The 23,866-nt window shown below is 42.6% G+C and overlaps 1 protein-coding gene across 1 annotated transcript in view; it reads left to right on the forward strand.

Moving 5' to 3' along the window:
- CLTCL1 (clathrin heavy chain like 1) overlaps positions 1 to 23,866 on the forward strand; it is a gene marked incomplete at its 5' end in the record, with an annotated part of 165,335 nt that overhangs the window by 94,923 nt on the left and 46,546 nt on the right. The window contains 4 exon segments of the mRNA XM_049865479.1: positions 174 to 316; positions 700 to 934; positions 10,746 to 10,877; positions 16,286 to 16,431. Of these exon segments, the coding sequence (XP_049721436.1) occupies positions 174 to 316; positions 700 to 934; positions 10,746 to 10,877; positions 16,286 to 16,431 (656 nt within the window).

Genomic DNA, 23,866 nt, shown 5'->3' on the forward strand with positions numbered 1-23,866 from the left:
TTGGTGGTAATAGTCTATACTTGAGAGGCTGCCTCTGATTTTGAACAACATTTCAGAGACTGTCAGTTTGAAGGGAGCCTTTTCAGGTCATTGTCCACACTGCACAAACCCTGGGAGACTGGTAGTGATGACCTGTGTCTACAGCACTGAAGTTGCCACCTTGACTATTCTAGGTCAACCCTAGCTGGATACCAGCTGTGGTTGGAGGGCTGTTGGATGTGGATTGTTCTGAGGAAATCATTAAAAATCTAATTATGGTAGTTAGAGGACAGTTTTCTACTGATGAGCTAGTGGCCGAAGTAGAAAAAAGAAACAGGTAAGGTATCTTAACTTCATATTTTCCCTTGCCCCTGGCTTCTGGTGTCCATTGTTAAGTCTCTGCCAGATTCTCCACAATGTCTTAGTGATTGGCTGCCCAGCCCCAGGACTGTCTCATGGCTGGCCTTTCTTGTGCCAAATCTTAGATCTAGTATTGAGTTACTTGCTATTGGCACTGAAGACCTGTGGGAAAAGAAACTTAACAATTGAAATCAATTTGGAAACCAGTTCTGTCTTTGTCTCTAGAGCATCCTAAGGTTAATGGAATGAGAGGTGGGGTTTTTTGTTTTTCTAAGAAGCAACCTGGAGAGCCCAAGGATTGCCCTGGATATTTCTGGTATTAGCATTGTGACTTTTATGGTGCTTTTCCTTCTTTCAAAGGCTAAAATTGTTACTGCCATGGTTGGAGTCCTGGATTCATGAAGGCTTTGACGAGCCTGCAACTCACAATGCACTGGCAAAAATCTACATCGACAGCAACAACAGCCCAGAGTGATTCTTGAGAGAGAATGCCTTCTACAACAGCAGCATGGTGCACTGGTACTGTGAAAAGCGGGACGCACATCTGGTCTGTGTTGCCTACAAGTGGGGACAGTGTGACCATGAGCTTATCCAGGTGAGCAACAGATACAACTTAGCTGCTGGGTGTTGCTCTGACCTCATGTGCAGTGCTTCAGATGTGTGCAGTGTGGGGGCTGCTCAGGGCTCTCTCTGAGCCTGACACTGGTGGGTCACGAGGTCCTTTTCATACACTGGATTTTCTTATAATTTTGACACTTTGTTTCTGACCTGCTTATGCCCTATTTGTATATGTTATTATCTACGCACTTTATATGCCGTGAATCTGACCTGGCACTCCTCTGCGTACAATCCTCAGTGTTACCTGGTGTCTTGCGGGTGACAGTGAACTCCTTAGCCTGACTTGTGCGTTCTTCTGTGGACCTCCACCTTCTACCCCCTGCCGATCTGTCCAGCCTCCCCCTCTTGACACTGCACCCTGAATAGCCTGCTCTTCTATGGATACTTCCTGTTCTGTATTTCTTTGCACATCCTGCTCCTTTTCTTGGAATTGTCCTCTGTAGGCGTACATCACCAGCTCTTTCCAGCCAGTGTAACACTTGCTGGTTCCTCCTGGTGAAACATTCACCCAGGTCTCCTCCTCACCGCTGCGCTGGCTTGGTTGAACCGTAGGAACTGTTAATACTTACATTTTGACCAAAAAACCAGAAATCTCATGTGGTTGAACCTAATGTTTATTTGACTGTAAGCTTTTTGTAGGTCTGTTTGTCCCCAGCCTTTCAGAGTATCTGACAGTAAGTTCTACCAAACTTTCAGAGAAGAATTAACACCACTACTACTAAAGGCATTTCAGAGCATAGAAACGGACGGAATATTCCCAAACTCATTTTATGAAGCCAACATTTCACTGATACCAAAACCAGGTAAAGACACTATAGAAAAAGAAAACTACAGACCTTATATCCCGTGTAAACTTAGATGCAAAAACCCTCAACAAAATTCTAGCCAATAGAATTCAACAACATATCAAAAAAATAATTCACCATGACCAAGTGGGTTTCATACCAAGTATGCAGGGATGGTTCAACATTAGAAAAGCAATCAGTGTAATCCATCATATAAATAAAACAAAAGAACCACATGATTTTATCAATTGATGCAGAAAAGGCATTTGACAAAGTTCAACATCCATTCATGATAAAAACTCTCAGCAAAATAGGAACAGAAGGAAAATTCCTCAACACAATAAAGGGCATTTATACAAAGCCAACAGCCAACATCATCCTAAATGGAGAGAGCCTGAAAGCATTCCCCTTGTGATGAGGAACCAGACAAGGATGCCCTTTATCACCGCTTTTATTCAACATTGTGCTGGAAGTCCAAGCCAGAGCAATTAGGCTAGACAAAGAAATAAAGGGCATCCAGATTGGCAAGGAAGAGTAAAGTTATCTCTATTTGCAGATGACATGATCTTATACACAGAAAACCCTAAGGAATCCTCAAGAAAACTACTGAAGCTAATAGAAGAGTTCAGCAGAGTATCGGGATACAAGATAAAGATACAAATTCAGTTGGATTCCTCTACACCAACAAAAAGAACATCGAAGAGGAAAACACCAAATCAATACGATTTACAGTAGCCCCCAAGAAGATAAAATACTTAGGAATAAATCTTACCAGAGATGTAAAAGACTTATACAAGGAAAACTACAATACACTCGTGCATGAAACCAAAAGAGACCTACATAAGTGGAAAAACATACCTTGCTCATGGATAGGAAGGCTTAACATTGTAAAAACGTCTATTTCACCAAAAGCCATCTATACATACAATGCAATTCCCATCCAGATTCCAATGACATTTTTTAATGAGATGGAGAAGCAAATCACAAATTTAATTTGGAAGGGAAAGAGGCCCCAGATAAGTAAAGCATTACTGAAAAGAACAAAGTGGGAGGCCTCACTCTACCTGATTTTAGAACCTATTATACCGCCACAGTAGTCAAAACAGAGTATCTGACAGTGTGGTATAAACAGAGTACCTGGGGTAGGAATGTGTGTGCAAAAGGTGGAGAGTTGAACATGAGAGCGCTTTAGCGATTTCTCTCTCTAGTTTTTGGACACTGACCACAGAAGTAACAAGGCTGTGTGGACGTGGTCTCTCACCTATGGGGCTATGCAGCTCTAGGGGAACCGATTTTTTTTTAAACTGGGACTTTAGTTAGTTCAGTATTTGACAACTTTGACTTAATTTGCCTCCTTTTTATTAAATTGCAGTTAAATGGCCTCTTCGGCATCTTAGCAGTGGTCTGTACTTTAAGGCAATGCTTTCATTTTAGCCAAGGCAGAGTTTAGATAGGAAAGAAACACTCCTTTTAGATCCACTTTGTCAGAAAGAGAGCTGCAATGCGATTTCAGATCCAGGGCACATGTATGACTAATGTCACATCAGCTTGTCCCAGCCTTCTGCTGTATAGACTTAAATGACCTGCATTCACAGACATGCACGCACGCATCATTTCACCTTGTGCCTGGCATCTGGTGATAGAAGAATGAGTGCCCCAGGACTTAGCAAATGCCTCTGTGCAGACATGGACCAGTAACGTGAAGTTTGTTTCCAAGAGACCAAAGAAACAGGCAGTCAACTTCAGGGCGGCAGCAAAGAATTTTATTAGGGAGACTTACAGTCAAGACAAGTCCTGTGTGGCCACAGGACCAAAGCAGATCTCTGTGCCCCACAGTGGGAGGGTAGAGGTTTTATAGTGGTGGTGGACTATAGTGGCTACATACCAGGGACTTACATAAAGATGACTTAGCAAACCGTAGTGAACTAGCCGACTATATGAGGGCACTCATGTTCGACCTCACAGAGCCTGTTTCCACATCAGTCCACCTCTCAAAGCCAGTTCTTAACAATCCGGCATGATCTCCCTCCCTCTTGTGCCATAGTACAAGAGACCCTGTTCCCTGCCTACCGAGAACAGATATAAAAGTAGAACAGCCAGGTGCTACATGGTGCTTGCGCATGTGCAAGAGACAAAGAAAGTTACTGTGTACCCAAAACAGGGAAGGGATTCTCTGATAAGGAGAAGGAACAGGGAGAGAGAAAGCAACCCAATTCCCAGAGAATGCTCTGGGCCCAAGGCCTTTACTTAGGCAGCCTAGGTGGGAGGCATAGAGGCAGACCATTCTCCCAGCAGTCCACCCCCTGACTCCCATCAAGGTGCCATAAAAAGAAGCAGAGCAGTACCAAGTCCTGGTATGCCCATCACCTATTTTGGACATTGAGCTGCATGTCCGTGGTTTGGTGCATAACGCTGGTGGATGTTATATCTGTGCATCATTTGAGGGAGCATTTAATGAGGGCAACTAGTAGGGCTGTCCCCAGCAGATTGATTAGGACTGCTTGGAGGAGAGATTCCAACCAGCCACTCAGCTGTGGCTTAATCCCAGCCATCTGAGTAGATCAAAGGGCTGTATTTGTCCAGTCTTATGTACGTTCAACATGTCCTGATTCATTTATGTAAAAACAGCATATGTCTCCCAACAAGGTACATTATATGAACAATATACATTTCAGTACAAGTAATACAAAAGCTCCCTTTTTCAGCACAACTGAACAAGGTATTACCATTGCCATACCAGGCTAATTCAGACTTGGTGTAGTCAGTCAATATACATTCATGTCCAGAGTAATATCAAACTCAGTCTTAAAAGTACTGTTCTCATAGTCAAACCATCTAGTCCTGTGCCGTTTACATTTTCAACACAGAGAAATTTCCCTCTAAAGTTGGAGCATTCTCCACCGGCAGCTTTCATATTTCAAAAAAATGTTTTCCACAAGTAGTGGAGTCAACTTACATGATCTCCTCAGTATGCCAGGTTACACATTCAGTTGGTCCGCGAGGTATCCTCGTTGTTAACAAATCAGCTGGAACAGTATGGGGAGATGACTTACCATCTTGGTTCACATTTTGACAGACGCAACTGTTGGTCTGATTGGTAGCTCTAGCAAAAGCCTGTTTGGGGCCCATGGATGAGGGGCCTATCCATCATTGTGAGATAATCTGGGAAGAAAAAGAGACAGCATTGACAATTCCCCCCTCACCTCCCCTGTCTCCCATGGGACTTGAGTTGAGGGTTGCCTGGGTATAGCTACCCAAGCTGTCTGTCCTAATAACCTCTGTGGGAACCCAGGTCTTTTGTCAGGAATAGTTGTATACAGAAGAAACACATTTTCTAAAATAGACAGTTTGATCAAACATACGGTGCAAGTAAGAAATGCCCTTGCAGGGAACTTCTGCATTGAGACCCCAGACTGTCTGCCTGAGATTTATAGTTCAGGCTAGGGTTGTCTTGTCCCCTTCCATCAGCCATTTGTTTAAGCCTATCCATTGAAATCCTCAATCACACCTATGGCCTGGGAGTGATACACAGCATGAAGAGTTCATTCAAGATCCCGTGGAAACCTCTGTATAGGATAAGAAGCCCTGATATGATGTACCTGCTGAGAACACCCTGGTCTGTTGACTTGAGAATCTGTCCCTGGGCAGGTTTTAGCCTTGGCCAGGGTCTTGTAGGCAGGTCAACTTCTCTGATGACAGTGGCAGTCCATGTGCGTAGGCCCAGTCTAGAATGGTGTGTGAATGTCCATGGGCCGTCCTCTCTCAATCCAGGAGGTGGTCGATTGCATATCTCTTTGTAGGAGAGGATGCTTCAGTCTTTGTAGTCATTTGGCAAGGGTGGTCTGCTCATTGGTTATTTTCCCCTTTCAGCATAGGGGCCTTTCTGGTGACCACCCACACAAGTAACAAAAACTTATCATGAGGAAAACTGATTTTTATCTTGATGTCTTATCCCCATAGGAGCTTGCTTTATAAGTCGATCTGAGGGTTGTCAGTGGCCAGATTGAATGGCCTGGCTATTAACTTATAGCCCATGTCACAGTTGCCGTGTGCCCCTCTAAAGTGGCCCTAACTGCAGCATTCCCATCAGGGCTTGGAGGCAAAAGCTTACAGAAGCATACATTAATACATCAACATCATCAAAACGTATAAAAGGGGTTTGTAGGGGCCCCGAAGAGACTTAATCTATGGTCAGGCTTGGGCAAAGGTTTCAGTGATGGTGACCTCAAACCCGAAAGTTTTCTCATTTTGGTGCCAGCTGTTATAAGTATCACAGTCACCTGTGCAATGGTATTCAAAAACCCAAGACGTACAATTATTTTCATTTCTTAATTAAACTTTAATTGTAACATAAGGGCTTTGGTCCTCCCTGGTGACAGAGGGACTTAGGCTTAATCCTCAGTCCTAATTATTTGTGAAAGTCAGAAGATCTGGGCAAAGTTGGCAGAGCCCTCCGTCATTTCCGGAGCCACGCCTCCACTATACCAAGCAGAAGCATGGGATGGGTTGAGCCCAGTTGCCTGGTAACATGGAGGCGGTCCTTCCTATTTTAGTTTTCCCCTTACTGGTGCATCTGTGACTATGTTGCTGCTCAATTACCTTGGCAGGGGTAGTTATCAGAGAATTCCAGAGAGGGCCTCTGAGGTCTCTTCAAGGCCGCTCAACACAAGCTATCTTGAAGGCCTTTTTACTTTTTTTTTCTCCTGCTGCTTTAACTCTTGCTTTGCACTGGGTGTTACAGGATGTTTTCAGCACCAGGGACCTGCTTAGCCCCTCCAGCTATTTCTGGCACCGTTGTTGGAGGGTTTTTGTTACCGCAAATCACAGGTTTGAGCCATCTGCCGCAAAGCCAATACTGAGACAGGAGGAAGTAAGCAGTAAGAGGGCTTTATTGAATACCGTCATTCAAGAGACAGAGGGGGTTAAATTTCTCCCAAATTCTGTCTGATTCTAAAGAGCTAGTAGGAGAGTTTTAGAGGGGGAAAGTCAGGGTTACCTAATGTTTTGAGCACGTAGTCCACAGATGGTCTTATACATCAGAAAACAACTACAAGAAACTCTTTATTAAACTAAAGATATGCCTGTAAGACATCTGGACTCTATTCAGTATGTTTGTAACAGGCTGAAAAAACTCACATAAGAATCTCTCGGCTAGTGGAACTGCTCTGTCAAGTCTACTGTGGCTGAAATAGGGAGCAAGAAGGAAAGTTGTAGATTAAAAATGTCAGGAGGCTTCTCTAGCTGCCATCTTATAGGCTGAAGGCCATTTCTCAAAAGAACAAAGAAGAGAAGAGAGACCAAGGCCACAGGAGCTGAGAGAGCTCCACACCCCTTTGGAAGAGACCAGTGCAGCTGGTGCAATTAAAAAATGTTTTTAGAGATTACTTAAAGCATCATTATGGTGTTAGTTATGTCAAGTTCTCAATCATCCATTGTGAATAGGAGAAAACACGTTACAAGGTATTAGGGCATCTGTTAAAAGCAGAACAGGCTCTTCAGCCATATCTTGAACAGGACCTGCGCCATTTTCTAAAGACTAGAGATGAATCACAGCTTATACAGCTATACTAAAACAAACAAGAAAATATATTCTCTCTAATATTAAAACACTAGAGAAAAACTATTTTCTCTACTTCACTTTGAGCAATGGCTAGGGGATTGTTCCCCTAGCCCTTGAATTTCCCATCTTTACAAACTGGCAGGCAAGTGTTTCTATTTTTCGTCCTGGCCACACACAGCTGCCAAACATCCCTTTCCAACTGTAACTCTTCCTGCAAAGCTCTTACATGTGCTTCAGCAGCCAGCTGGGCTTCCGTGGCCAGCTGAACAGCCCAGAGGCCATCCACGGCTGCTACTGCTCTCCCAGCTTCTTTTCCATACTTATGAAGGTGCACATCTGCCCACAGCCAGACTATACCTCTTGGCATTTTGGGGTGTCCCCATACTAATGCAGTGGTCTGCAAACATCAAGCATATAGGCCAGACTGCCTCACATGGAAGTTGCTGGCCAACCTAGGATTTCTCCCACAGAGGCCTTATTTCCACTCGCATTTCCTTGGCCTCCTGGCTGGCTCACCAATTGTCCAGGCATGGACCAGTAACATGAAACTTGCCTCTAAAAATGGAGGGTGCTGAGAGACTGAAGAAAGAGGTGGGCAACTCCAGGGGGGCAGCAAAGGATTTATTATGGAGACTTACAGACGAGGCATGTAAGGGCAGCCACAGAACGCAAAGCAGATCTCCACAGCCCACAGTGGGGGGCAGAGATTTTACAGTGGCGGTGGACAGTAGTGGCTGCATGCCAGGGACTTACATGAGGATGACTTAGCAAACTGTAGCGACTAGCAGGCCGCAGCAGGGCGCTAACATTTGCCCTTGCAAAGCCTGTCAGCCTCACAAATTGGAATTTCCACTGGACAGTTGGTGTGGTAAAATGAGTCCCTTTACGTAGTCTTTTGCCTTGGTTCTTTGGAAAAACAGCTTGACAGATTTTTCCTCGAAGGCCTGAGGAGTTGCTTTTGCCCTAGTTTTCTACCCCAGAGGGCTTGTTACATTTCCTGAGTAAGCTGTAAACAACTTGGTTTGATACTTTTTATCTTGAGGGGGCCAATAGGAGCCTGTTCTGAGGGGGCCGAGAGGAGGCCTGTCCTCAGGGGGCTAAGAGGAAACTCACACAACCAAGAGGGGGCATGCATTGCAGAGAGAAGGCCCTGCTTCCTTGCAGGACGAAGAAAGCTGTCCTGCACTGACGGAGGGAAACTGCCTACATGCTTCCTGATCCTGATCCTGATCCTGATCCTGATCCTGATCCTGATCCTGATGAGTTGTAGCATGTTGATGCTGATCCCAAGTTGTACCCTGCTCACGCACTATAGCTGCAGAACAACACGTCCTGCTCAACTACGTCATTACTGTAGGACGGCACTCCAAATCTGCATAGTGCTGATTTCTAGGTAGCCAGGCGACCATTAGAAAAAGTGTACCAATAACTAATATGGATTGCTCCATAAACATGATGTCCTTCCAATCAGCCTTAACACACATTGCACAAGGAAAGTAGCTTTTACTAGCTATAGGAGTCAGTGCACAACAGGAAAAATCCCGAGTAGTTGGTCCTTTGGAAAGGGTCCCACACAGTGTCAATCAAAGCATATTTTAAAGATTATAGGCCTTGGAATGTTGCAGTGTATATGCTGCTTTATATACCAGTTCTAAGCTATTCTGATAACACTTTGGAGCTGGATTATCCAGTATGGGAGCCACTAGCTACATGTATTTAATCAAAATTAAATAAAATTTAAAATTTAGTTTTTCTGTCTCATACCACATTTCAAGTGCTCAGTAACCCTCTATGGCTAGTAGTAGCCATAATGGCTAGCACAGATAGAGAACTGCATGAGCTAGGAAATTTGCAGTCAACAATCCTATCCTGCTCACCATGCCAATTGTGCAAACCAGTCCGGGGAGATTAAGATCACCCACCTCTGATGCCAAATTGTGTGGTAGATAACATATCCCATTCTATGCACATTGTTTGCAAATCTTCTCTTCCCTTCCCTCACTGGTTCAGACACCAACTGCCCATGCAGTCCTTCTTTCCCATTCTAGGCCACCTGGGGCTCATCCATCTCATCCCCAGCCAACTGAAGCTCAGTCATCTTATCCCTGGCCACCCAGGGATAGGTCAGTGGGTACTAGCCGCAAGCACAGGGGTCTATACAACGCCCTACATTTCAGACCAGGCAGCACCACTACTTCCTTTAGGTCCAGTAATTCACTGTAATGACTCACAGAACTCACCAAAACACCACACCTGCCATAGCAACTTTAATATGACAGAGAAGGACATAAAGAAAGAAATGCATAGGGTGAGATCCAGGAGTGGTCCCAGTGTAGAACCTCAGCATCTCAAGGGGACACACCCTCTCAAAAACAGATGTTCACTCTCACCAACCAGGACATTCTTCAGCCAGCAACTACACCATGACATTTCTCAGCTGGCACCGCTTCTCAGTCTGGACTTTTGACTTTTTTTTTCTGTTAGCACCACTCTAATTAAGACCTTGAACAGCTCTCTCTCTCACCCCGTACCCCTCCCCACCCCCCACCCCCTGTCCCCAGGCTCCACTGCTGCCTCCGCCTGTGGGCTGGGAACTGTCAACACTTATGTGGTCCAGGCACCACCTTACACTCTCGGTCCCCAGCACCACTGTCCACCAGCCCAGCTTTTAACGACTGCAGCTCTGCCTACATACGGCTCTGCTTACCTCTGCTCCTGCAAAGCTCTGTATACCTCTGCTTCTGTACAGCTGTGGTTTTCCCAACACAGCTCCTAACCAGGTTTCCAGTGCAAGGCTTTCATGTATGTCCAACACCATCCCTCACAGCTCTCTTCAACCTCAAAGTCCTATCTGAGCCTCCCTTTTCTAGGATTTTTATAAGGCAGGCCTCCTTGTCAATTACAAAGGGGATCTTATCAGTTACCCTGGGGAGATCTTTGTCAGTTACCAGATGGAGCTTTCTAGCCAGACTAAAGTAACAGACCCTCAGGGGAAATCAACTTGGAAAGTCTCCTAAGGTCAATGTCTAAAAACCAAGGGCAAAAGTAACAAACCCTCAAGGGCCTTAAGGAACCAAGACCAAAAGAACATAATTGGTTTTTGCAAGGTGATTCTACACCTCACAAGAACATTTCCATCATTGCACAAAGCTCTACTACTCAGTGCTGCTTTAGTGCAACAATTAGGTTAATGTGGTGCGGAGATGTGTGGTACATCAACTCTAAGTTGTTGTAAACTTAGAAGTGGGCATTTAGGGGTAATCTGTAGCTCTGGGGACTGTTACGTTAACTCTTCAGGATGCTGTTTGTCCCATGTCACAGGACTGTGGCTCTTCTCCAAACATGTACTGGGACAAAAGGAACTAATTGAGGGCATGTCCTCCCAAACAGTTCCCATTTGGTTTGCTGCTTATGCTGTACACACATACATGTGTTCATTTCAGGTTTGCAATGAGAATTCTGTGTTCAAAAGTGAGGCCTGTTACCTGGTGCGCAGGAAGGATGCGGAGCTCTGGGATCGTGTGCTTGAGGAGACCAACCTGTGCAGGAGACAGACAGCTCATTGACTAGGTGAGGTGCTGAAACACAGGATCTGTGTGTTCCTGTCCTCTGCCCTCTCATCGTTGTGCGGTTCAGTTGACTGGTTTAATCGTTAAATCTAAAACATTAAGTGCGTGACTTAACAGATCTTTTGTACCTTATATTCTCCACTTCTCTCTAAAAGTAGCTTATATAACAGTGGTTTGGATTCCCAAGGGTGAGCTGGTTATCAGTTAAGGGCAGAGAGTTGGGCCTTATAATCTGTTTTAGCCCCAGTAAAAGAATATATGATGGCATGCCTATGTGCTCAGTTCTTAATTTTTTTCCAGCTCAGCCCCCATTGAAAAGTCAAGTGGCTCCCAAGGTTGTTTTAGCAGCCTTTCCTTTATTCAGGAACGCCTGGTGCCCCTGTGATTCTCCAGTCTCTACTCAAGTGCCACTTTAGAGCTGGAACTTAGTGCTGGGGCCAGGGGGTCCTTACTAGGTTTGGCCTGGCCAAGTGGGAGTCTCTCTCTCAACCTACTGTGCTCTCTGAAGCTCTGTGGAAGATGTCTGCCTCCTGTCCCATCCTCTCAAACATGAGTACATATTCCCTTTGTTGTCCTCAGCACTGTCCTCTCTGTTATTGGATGCACTGTTTAGAGGTAGGGTGAATCTAGTGTGGGAATTTTGCCCTCAAACAAGACCCTGGTCCATTAAGTGGGCTTCAGTCCTGAGCATGTGATCACTTAAAGTGTCTTCATCTTTTGTATGTATTGCCAAACTGTGAGCCTATTTTTTAACCTTGTTGTTGTTGTTGTTAGGTGCCGTGGAGTCAGCTCCAACTCATAGCGACTCTTTACACAACAGAACAAAACACTGCCCAGTCCTGCGCCATCCTTACAATCATTGTTATGCTTGAGCCCATTATTGCAGCCACCGTGTCAGTCCACCCCATTGAGGGTCTTCCTCTTTTCCACTGACCCTGTACTTTGCCAAGCATGATGTCCTTCTCCAGGGACTGATGCCTCCTGACAGCATGTCCAAAGTATGTAAGATGCAGTCTCGCCATCCTTGCCTCTAAGGAGCATTCTGGTTTCACTTCTTCCAAGACAGATTTATTCATTCTTCTGGCAGTCCATGGTATATTCAACATTCTTCGCCAACACCACAATTCAAAGCCATCAATTCTTCTTCGGTCTTCTTATTCATTGTCTAGCTTTCACATGCATATGATGTGATTAAAAATACCATGGCTTGGGTCAGGCGCACCTTAGTCTTCAGGGTGACACCTCTGCTCTTCAACACTTTAAAGAGGTCCTTTGCAGCAGATTTACCCAATGCAATGTGTCTTTTGATTTCTTGACTGCTGTTTCCATGGATGTTGGTTGTGGATCCAAGTAAATGAAATCCTTGACAACTTCAATCTTTTCTCCATTTATCATGATGTTGCTTATTGGTCCAGTTGTGAGGATTTTTGTTTTCTTTATGTTGAGGTGCAATCCATACTGAAGGCTGTGGTCTTTGATCTTCATTAGTAAGTGCTTCAAGTCCTCTTCACTTCCAGCAAGCAAGGTTATGTTATCTGCATAATGCCGGTTGTTAATGAGTTTTCCTCCAATCCTGATGCCCCGTTCTTCATATAGTCCAGCTTCTCGTATTATTTGCTCAGGATACCGATTGAATAGGTATGGTGAAAGAATACAACCCTGAGGCACACCTTTCCTGACTTTAAACCAATCAGTATCCCCTTGTTCTGTCCAAACAACTGCCTCTTGATCTATGTAAAGGTTCCTCATGAGCACAATTAAGTGTTCTGGAATTCCCATTTTTCGCAACGCTATCCATAATTTGTTATGATCCACACAGTCAAATGCCTTTGCGTGGTCAATAAAACACAGATAAACATCCTTCTGGTATTCTCTGCTTTCAGCCAGGATCCATCTGACATCAGCAGATGGTTCCACATCCTCTTCTGAAACTGGCCTGAATTTCTGGCAGTTCCCTGTTGATATACCGTTGCAGCCGTTTTTGAATGATCTTCAGCAAAAGTTTGCTTGCGTGTGATATTTATGATATTGTTCTATAATTTCCACATTCAGTTGGATCACCTGTCCTGGGAATAGGCATAAATATGGATCTCTTCCAATCAATTGGCCAGGAAGCTATCTTCCATATTTGTTGGCATAGATGAGTGAGCACCTCCAGCACTGCATCCATTTGTTGAAACACCTCAATTGATATTCCATCGATTCCTGGGGCCTTGTTTTTCACCAATGCCTTCAGAGCGGCTTGGACTTCTTCCTTCAGTACCATCAGTTCCTGATCATGTGCTACTTCTTGAAATGGTTGAACATCAACTAATTCTTTTCGGTATAATGACTCTGTGTATTCCTTCCATCTTCTTTTGGTGCTTCTGGCATCATTTAGTATTTTCCTCATGGAATCCTTCACTATTGCAACTTGAGGCTTGAATTTTTTCTTCAATTCTTTCAGCTTGAGAAACACCGTGTGTGTTCTCCCCTTTTGGTTTTCCATTTCCAGCTCTTTGAACATGTCATTATAATACTTTGTCTTCTTGAGCTGCCCTTTGAAATCTTCTGTTCAGTTCTTTTACTTCATCAATTCTTCCTTTTACTTTAGCTGCTCGACATTAGAGAGCAAGTTTGAGAGTCTCCTCCGACATCCATCTTGGTCTTTTTTCTTTCTTTCCTGTCTTTTCAGTGACCTCTTGCTTTCTTCATGTATGATGTCCTTGATGTCATTCCACAACTCCTCTGGTCTTCAGTCACCAGTGTTCAATGTGTCAAATCTTTTCTTCAGATGGTCTCTAAATTCAGGTGGGATGTACTCAAGGTCATATTTTGGCTCTAGTGGACTTGCTCTGATTTTCTTCAGTTTCAGCTTGAACTTGCATATGAGCAATTGATGGTCTGTTCCACAGTCAGCCCCTGGCCTTGTTCTGACTGATGGTATTGAGTTTTTCCATCATCTCTTTCCACAGATGTAGTCAGTTTGATTTCCGTGTGTTCCATCTGGCGAGGTCCATGTGTATAGTCGCCGTTTATGTTGGTGAAAGAAGGTGTTTGCAATGAAGAAGTCGTTGGTCTTGCAAATTTCTATCATTCGATCTCCGGCATTGTTTCTATCACCAAGGCCATATTTTCCAACTACTCATCCTTCTTCTTTGTTTCCAACTTTCGCATTAAAATCACCAGTAATTATCAATGCATCTTGATTGCATGTTCAATCAATTTCAGACTGCAGCAGCTGATAAAAATCTTCTATTTCGTCATCTTTGGCCCTCGTGGTTGGTGCATATATTTGAATAATAGTCGTATTAACTGGTCTCCCTTGTAAGCGTATGGATATTATACTATCACTGAAAGTGTTGTACTTCAGGATAGATCTTGAAACGTTCTTTTTGACGATGAATGCAACCCCATTCCTCTTCAAGTTGTCATTCCCAGCATAGTAGACTATATGATTGTCGGATTCAAAATAGCCAATACCAGTCCATTTCAGTTCGCTAATGCTTAGGATATCGATGCTTATGTGTTCCATTTCATTTTTGACGATTTCTAATTTTTCTAGATTCATACTTCATACATTCCAGGTTCCGATTATTAACGGATGTTTGCAGCTGTTTCTTCTCATTTTTAACCTAGAGGACTGGATTTTTGCCTTTATCCCCGCTGAATTTAACCGTCTAGTTTTCTATCCAGTGTTCTTTCATGCCCATGTTATTTTTTAAATGTGGTCTGTATTTTGGGATACTTTTAGTATTACAGAAGCTTGTTATTTTGAATCTGTTATTATGTCAACCTTAGACTTAACGTATCTCTAAGATTTATCCCTTGCAGATTTAATACACTTCATCCAAATTGGCCAAAACCTTGAATAACGAAGAATCAAGGACAGAATCCTTTTAACATTCCACTAGGGATCTACCTCCAAGTCTGCAGACATCAGATGTTCCTCAAGGTATAGTCTGACCACCTGGTACAACGTGCAGGTCCCATCACGTTGGCACTGGGAAGAGGAGCTTTAACACTGCACTGAACTAAAAACAGAAATTCAGGAGCCTGTGGGTGCCACTTGGTTTTCCTATTCCTGTGTGGAGGTGCTGGTCCTGTAATTATGTCTACTGGAATAGAATATTCATAGCCACCTCCTGGTGGGACAGTAAACTGCAACGCCCCTCTAATTGGGAGTGCATAATGACAGCAGCACACTGCTGATGTGTCTGGAATAAAAGCTTATTATGGAAGGTTTACTTAGGGGAAGCAATGTCCTAAGGTAACCTTAGGTTGGACAGTCTGTGTTGACTCAAATTGATGGAGTTTATTTTTGTCTTTGAAACAATCTATGTATATGTAAACTGCTCTAAGATTTTTAAGAATTGACAATTAGATGTCGTTATCAGAATGCCAGCAAATGCATTCCTACTTTGGATGGACTTGGTGTGCTGTGTCAGAGTACCCCTTTTCCTTCAAGTACACCATTCTTGTTGCTTACCTACCGTAATAGCCACTTTTCTCTAACTCCTATGTGTGCCAGTTGTGATTGTTAGAAACTCCTCCAAGGTAGACTTTTATATCTTAGGGTGCCATGGAGTACATAGTGGCCACATGAAAAGTGGACTGGGCTGAAGTCTATATCAGCTACATAAGACCTCCCCAGAGCTGTCTGTTCTTTCTCATTAGCACACTGTTGTTGCCCACCTCTGATAAACATCAGAAACTTGGCAAAAATGATAGATCCCTGAAGCCACTGCAAGCCCCTAGTATGACGTGCAAAGAGAACAGTGCTAGTATTCTAGCATGCTGCTATTTAGGAAGTGTACACTTTAGGAAAATGTCTGCCTGCTCAATGTGTAAGTTTTCTTTTAGGTGAGAACCAGTAATTGGATGAGGGGAAGGATGGCTAGTCTTTTGTCATCTCTCCTTCAGAGTGTGGGTCTCCGTCATCTTCTGCTGTGAGGGCCCATGGCTCACCTGAGCTTAGATTGCACTGGATCACATCCACTGGACGTGGACTGTGCCTCAGCAGTAGTGGTGTGCTGCTGATGGGCATCGCAGTGTCTTATGTAGAAATGTAGGCTATCTTAGCCATGAAGAGTAGCTATGAAAAAATAAAATTAAGCATGCATTTCAAACACCTATTTAGTGTACTGTGTTATTGGCTTTGAAGTAAATTAAGTATAATTATTGGGGCAGAAATAAGCGTTGTAGCCCTTTTGATGTGAGAAAAAAGCTTATTGTCAAGATAGAGCAGAGAAATCCCTGAAACTGACTTTTGGTTGCCCTTCTCTTTCTACCTGGAGGAATCTCCCATTCTCTCTGAGTCTATTTCAGAGTGTCTTGGAGGAGCCCTTCCCTTTTGTTTATCTTCAAAGATACAGTCTTGAATTTGGTTTTAAACTTCATCTAAGCAAATTCTTTTAAATGATTTTAAAAATCAGGTGGTACAGACAGCATTGTCAGAAACACAGGATCCCAGAGAAATCTCAGTCACTGTTAAGGCCTTTATGACAGCCGATCTGCCTAATGAGCTGACTGAGCTGCTGGAGAAGATTGTTCTGGATAACTCTATCTTCAGTGAGCACGGGTAAGACTCAGTCAGACTCAAACACCCTGGTTGACATTCACATTCTAGTATGATCTTGTCTCACATCACCCATCCAGCTTCACCATCGGCTACTCCCCAAACACGTAGCCAGTCCACTCACTATCTTCTGTATCCTCAGTCCAACCCTTCCCTTCCTGCCTATCTCATATACAAAAAAAAAAAAAACCATTGCTGTTGATTCTGACTCATAGTGACCCTATATAGTCCAACCTAAAATCTACTTTTTCCAGGAAGCCGCCTTTCCCCTTACTGCTCTAGCCCACACAGTTCTTTTTTAAACTTCTTTAAACTTTAAACTGCTCTAAACTTAAAGACCAAAATGCTCAAAGAAGGGGAGTTAAATTCTCACCGGGGCCTCATATGTCCCAGGCATGTGAAATACTTGAAATAATAGCAAACAAAGCTTGGAAACATGTGGCAGGAGAGCCAGATCTGGACATGGATCAGGGAAGATTTAGTAGAGAAAATGGCATGTAGAAACATGACGAGTAGGAGCTGAGGTGGGCAAGAACATTCTGGGCAGAAGCAACACGAGCAAATAGCTTGGAAGGAAGAGCATAATTTGAATACATCGGTGTGGTTTCATCCACTATTTATTGACACTTTAAAATTCATTATCAGATTCTATGTGTCAAACAGGTTGTAGTACATTCACATCATAAATCCTGCTTTAAAGATTTTATTGTAAGGTTTATTTTGTATGCCAGAAAGGCTTTCAAGGCGTGTGGTATTATGGAAAGGAGTAGGACTATATTTTTTATTTTTCAACTTAGAAATGTTATATGGTAAATCATGGACTATGAAATTATATTTTAGTGGAATCATAAACCCTGACTGAATGATGTCAGAGTTAAGATACCTAAGGTGGCTAGGATATTCTGTCTTGCTATCTGACCATCCTCCTTTAATAGGTTGTGTGTACTGCCAAACACTTAAATGTGATTTTGTACTGCCTCCTTGGGTATTGTTGTTTGTCAGACATGCAGGAGTACATTCGAGTTCTTGCTCTTCTTTCTGTGGGTTGGCAGTATGGCAGACTAGATGCTTGGACAGATCCTATCATTGGAAAAATTGAAAATGTAAGATAAAATATACAAACTGCCTTTTGAATTACATCAGTGAGCTAGCAAGCAAATAAAGGCTGAGATAAAAAATAATAATAATAAAAAAAATAAATGAGAACAGGAACCTAGAGAAGTAAGAGAAACACAGTCTGGCTTTTGCCAAACCTGAGCTGTGTTTCTCATACCCGACAAAGACATAGGCGGCAGGAGACAAAACCTAAGGGCCTAAAAGGTGTGTGTTCTACTAAGAAACTCCTCCTCATTGCAATAATAAACTAAAAATATACCAGTATTGCCTATTCCTCTGCTGAGAAACCAGCAAAAACAAAACAAAAAGAGTTACTTTGAACCACAATGCTAGATTATGAAAACAAAACTGGCCCTGACAAGCTAGCGTGCTACTGGCTTTTAGTACAAATTCATCTTACCTGTGATAAAAACAAAACAAAAAAAAATCCTCAAGTCAGGAATTTAATTTTAAAGAAATCACCAGCAGATTGTGCTCTCAGATCTCTGGCAGAAACAAACACAAATCCTCTTAAGAAGAACCTACCTTCTAGTAAGGCTTTGAAGAATTCTGACAAATAACATCCTAAGAAATAATACGCTTATAATAAAAACAGTGACAGATTAGGAAGTACAATAGGAAACAGGGCACTGTTGGCAAGCATTGGCAATAACCAAGTAGAATCACATCTTCAGAGACTGTAATTATTGGAATTATCAGGCACAGAATATAAAATTATGTATAATATTTTTAAATACCTGAACAGTTTTTAAAAGAAAACTGTTGCTGTTGAGTCAATTCCAACTCATAGCGACTCTATAGGACAGAATAGAACTGTCCCCACAGGGTTTCCAAAGCTGTGATCTTTATGGAAGCAGACTGCCACATCTTTCTCCCACAGGCTGATGGGTTCAAACTGCCTACCTTTTGGTTAACAGCCAAGTGCTTAACCGTTGCACGACTAGATTTGAAAGAGAACCGAATAACTTTGATAAAATGTTTAAACATATTATTGAAATAAACCTCAGATGGGTTTAGCAGCATTAGATAATAAATTAATTTGAAGGCAGATGTAAAGAAATTTTCCAGAATATAGCCAAGAGAGAAGCACAGAAAATAGGAGATTAAGATATGTGGAGGTTCTAAATGGTGGCCAGCTACCACTACCGACCACTCTTGACTGGGATCACAATAGAAGGTATAGGTTACAGTGGGGAAAAATGTAGAACAAAATTCAGATTCATAAAAAAGACCAGACATTGATCTGAGGGAGACTTGAGGAATCCCTGAGACTATGGGCCTTACACACCCTCCTAGCTTGGAACCGGAGCCACTCCTGTAGATGACCTTTCAGTCAAAAAATAGGCCCACAAAATAAACAGTAACATCCATGAGGAACATATTTCTCAGAACAGTCATCTATATGAGATAAAAAGTGCAACATCTACCCAAAAGCAAAGATGAGAAGGCAGAAGAGACAGGAAAACTGGACAAATGGAAATGGGGAACTCCCGGTAGTAATGGAGAGAGTACTGACACGTTGGGGGGATTGCATCCCATGTCACGGAACAATTTGTGTATAAATTATTGAACAGGAAGCTAAGTTGCTCTGTAAACCTTCATCTAGAACCAAAAAACAAACCCACTGCCATCGAGTCAATTCCAATTCATAGAAACGCTAGACCACAATAAATAAATAGATCATGACCTTTATGAGACTTGGAAATTTGGAGGAAAAAAAATATATGTAGAGGTTGAAGGGAGGTCTAATCAGAGCTTCAGAGAGAGTAGAGGATGAAAGAGACTACTGGGAGAGAGAATGATAGAGACTTTTCCAAACTGTCAAAACTCTAGTTCTCAGACTGAGGAAGCCCAACAAATTCCAAGGAGAATTAAGTTTTTTTAATCTATTCTTACATACATTATACCAAAACTGCAGAACATTAAAAACAAGAAAATTTTTTAAAAGCAGCCAGAGATACTGAAGGAACCCCCAAAACTATGGTCGCTGACACCTTTCTAACTCAGAACTAGAGCCACTTCTAAAGTCCCCCTTTCAGCCAAAGATTGGACAGGCCTATAAAACAAACAATAATGCCCGTGAGGAACATGCTCCTTAGATCAATCAAGCATATGAGACCAAATGGGCAACACCTGCCCAAAAGCAAAGGCAAGAAGGCAGAAAAGGCAGGAAAACCAGACAAATAGAAACGGGGAACCTGGGGTAGAAAGGGGAAGAATGCTAACACATTATGGGGATTGCAACCAATGTCACCAAACAATTTTTGTGTAAATTTTTTAATGAGAAACTAATTTGCTCTGTAAACTTTCACATAAAGCACAATAAAATGTTGTTTTTTTTTTTTAAGCAACCGGAGAGAAGATAGGTTACCTACAAAGGAATAACAGTTAGACTAACAGTAGACTTCTCAACAATCTCAGTGATAATAGAATGGTACAATGACTATAAGGTGCTCAGATAAGAAGTAATCATTAACCTTGAATTATGTATCTTGTAAAATTAAGGGTAATGTGAAACATATTTTCATACAGATTGAATGAGGGAGTTTGTCAATAATAGACTTTCTCTAAGGGGATTCTAAAGGATGTATTTTAGGCAGGAAAAAAAGTGATCCCATGTAGGAACAAGAAGGAATAAAGAGCAAAGAAATTAGAAGTGGTATAAAACAATAAAAATATCCTATGGCAAGGTCATGGAAGCACCACAGATAAATCCAAACTCCCTGAGGGACCAAATTGCTGAGTTGAGAGTTGTGGGGACCATGGTCTTGGGGAACATGTAGCTCAATTGGTATAACATAGTTTATAAAGAAAAAGTTATACTTTCTACTTTGGTGAGTAGTGTCTGGGGTCTTAAAAGCCTGTGAGTGGCCATCTAAGATACTCCACTGGTCTCACTCCTTTGGGAGCAAGGGAGAATGAAGAAAACTAAAGATACAAGGGAAAGATTAGGCCAAAGGACTAATGGACCACAAATAACAGGGCCTCCACCAGACTGAGTCCAGTACATCTAGATGGTGCCTGGCTACCACCACTGACTGCTCTGACAGGGATCACAGGAGAGGATCCCAGACAGAGCTGGAGAAAAATGTAGAACAAAATTCTAACTCAAAAAAAAAAAAAAAAAAAAACACCACACTTAACTGGCCTGACAGAGACTGGAGAAACCCCAAGACTATGGCCCCCAGACACCCCTTTAGCTCAGTAATGAAGTCACTTCTGAGGTTCACCCTTCATCCAAAGATTAGACAAGCCCATAAAACAAAGTGAGACCAAAGGGGCACACCTGCCCAGGGGCAAGGATGAGTAGGCAGGAGGTGACCGGAAAGCTGGTAATAGGGAACCCAAGGTCAAGAAGGAGAGTGTTGACGTGTTGTGAATTGTTAACCAGTGTCATAAAACATTATGTGTACTGTTTAATGAGAAGCTAGTTTGTTCTGTAAACCTTCATCTAAAGTACAGTAAGAAAAAAAATCCTTTTTTGAGGAGGGGTGGGGGACTAAAATTCTTAATACAAAACCCAGAAAAACCAACCCAGTAAATCAGGAGATAGTAAAAAAGGTGAGACAAGGGATTTTCAGTCAGCTGCTAACCTAAAAGTTGGTAATTCCAACCCACTCAGTGGCACCATGGGAGAAGGGCCTGGCAATCTGCTTCCTTAAAGACTACAGCCAAGAAAACCCTATGAAGCAGTTCTACTATATAACACATTGGGTCACTATAAGTTGAAGGCCAACTCAACAGCAGCCAACACCACTGTAGTACCCTTTTTTTGTTTAGGAAGAAGATAAAGATAATGATTAACATTAGTCTTTGATAGGTTAAATATTTGTGTTAAAATTTCCAGGAAACCACCAACAGAACAGAGTATATAACTTCTACACTAGTGAAGGATAAAAAATGAAATGAAAAATTATCAACCTAAAAAAAAGGCCAAGGAAGAAAAGAAAGATACATAGAAAAGGTAGGAAAATGGCAAGTATAAACTAAAGTGGTAGAAGAAAATCTAAATGTAGCAGTAATTACATTAAATGTAAATGGATTTTATATTTTAGTTAAAAGAAAAATATGTTCCAATTGGATAGAGAGAGAAAACCAGGAATAGGATGTTGATAAAAACACATCTAAAACATAAGGTTGAAAATAAAAGAATGAAAAAAAAAAATCCAGCAAATGCCAAACCTAAAAACACTCATAATGGTTTTATTAGTATCACACAAAAGAGACTTTAAGGTAAAAGCATTATTGAAGTAAAGAGGGCTAGTGCATAATGATGATCAAGTCCAATGCACCAGGAAAATAATACACCTCATAATATAGCCTCAAAAATACATGAAAAAAAAAAAACTGACAAAACTACAAGGACAGAAGGAATTTCATCATACTGGGAAGTTTCAGCATACCTCTCCAAGTAATTCTAGAACAGTCAGATTTGTAAAACACTGCATATATTTTTCTAAAGTTTATAAAAGCCATTAATACAACTATTGACAGTTAATGTGCATTATAAGCCTTCCAAAAGATTTTTAAAAACCCCACCTGTTGCCATAGGATTTCCAAGGAGCTGGCTGGTGGATTTGAACAGCTGACATTCTGGTTAGCAGCCTGAACTCTCAACCACTGTGCCACCAGAGATGAAATCAAAACCACATTGAGATATCACTTCATACCCAAATAACAGATGTTGGTAAGGATTTGGAGAAACTGAAACCCTTAACCATTGCTGGGAATGCAAAATGGTACAGCCATTGTGAAAAAGTTTGGTGGCTCCTCAAAAAAGTTAAACATAAGAGGCGGAGCCAAGATGGCGGAATAGACAGATGCTTCCAGCAAGCCCTCTTTACAGCAAAGACCCGAAAAACAAGTGGAACGAGTATATTCATGAGAAACTAGGAGCCGTGAGCATCAAAGGCAAGCTAAGAAAATGAACAGAGGGGTAGGGGAAGGAAGAAACAGTTCAGAAGCCAAGAGGAGTTACTGGACCTGACTCGTGGGGAGCCCTCAGACACCATTCTCAGAGCAGCAGTGGCGGGCTGGTACAGCGTTCAGCCGCAGGTTCCTCAGGGAGAAGCAGCCAGCTGTGCAGCCTACTCGCACTTCCAGAACCAAAGAATGGCACGCTTGGCAAAAGCTAAATACTTCTGTATATATTACCACGTCCCCCTACCTCCCCAAGCCAGCTTCAGCAGCTGAATTCCCTGGGCCTGAGGTAGGCCCTGTTGAGTGCCTAGACGCATCCTCCCAACCTTCAAAAAGGAAAAAATTTGCACTTGGGGGAAAAGGTAATTTGCCAGCTCCACTAACTGGGGGAGCTCAGGACAGAAGCGACTCCTGTCCAGGTATAAACGGTCTGTGGACTTTGAGCACCTTTCCCCTCTGCATGGACTTGTGTGGGCCTATTTCAGGAGAATAGACCCTTGTTGGTAGACTCCAACCGTTTCAGCTGTGCAGTGGAGACGTGGGTGTTTGATGTTTGACATTGCTTTGCCTATTAAACAGGGTCCTCACCTCCCCACATCAGGGGCCTAAGGACTGGCAGCTCCACTCGGGTCACCCAGCCACCTGTGACAGTGGTCCAAGGATAACTGGTACCTCCCAGTCCTTACAAAAATATCGGGTGCCCATAGTCCGTCTGCAGAACCCACCCACCTGCACGCTCTAGGGAACAGGGACTCCCTATCCTCAGAGACACTCGGGTCGATTCTCAACGCCCTGCCTTGTTCAGAGCGTGACCCCCTGCTGCAACCAGATACTGGTATACACCAATCACGCCTGCCCCTCTAAGACTGTAGGACAGAGCCTGTACCACATACATGATGATCAGCTACCTAGACACCGAGCTGAATTCATACAAGAAAAGTGAATGGACTCCTAGACTGATATACCTGATAACTGCTCTAGTTATCTGGGGACAGCACGTCAGAGCTCCAAAGGTGAAAATAATCAAGCTAGCTCACTCAAGCAAGGGCGTATCAAAACAAAACAAAGGAAGAAGCTATGACACAGTAAGCAAACATAAACTAATACAGTAACTTATAGATGGCTTGGAGACGACAGTCAATATCAAGTCACATAAAGAAACAGAACATGATCACCTCAACAAGCTCTCAAAGCAAAGAATCGGGGGAGCTTCTAGATGAAAGTGCATTCCTGGAATTACCAGAGGCAGAATACAAAAGTTTAATATACAGAGCCCTTCAAGACATGAGGAAGAAAATTAAGCAATATTTAGAACAAGCCAAGGAACACACAGATAAAGCAATTGAAGAAATTAGAAAGATTATTCAGGAACATAATGAAAACCTTAATAAGCTGGAAAAAT

Source organism: Elephas maximus, chromosome 22, assembly GCF_024166365.1.
Source record: "Elephas maximus indicus isolate mEleMax1 chromosome 22, mEleMax1 primary haplotype, whole genome shotgun sequence".
Taxonomy (NCBI): domain Eukaryota; kingdom Metazoa; phylum Chordata; class Mammalia; order Proboscidea; family Elephantidae; genus Elephas; species Elephas maximus.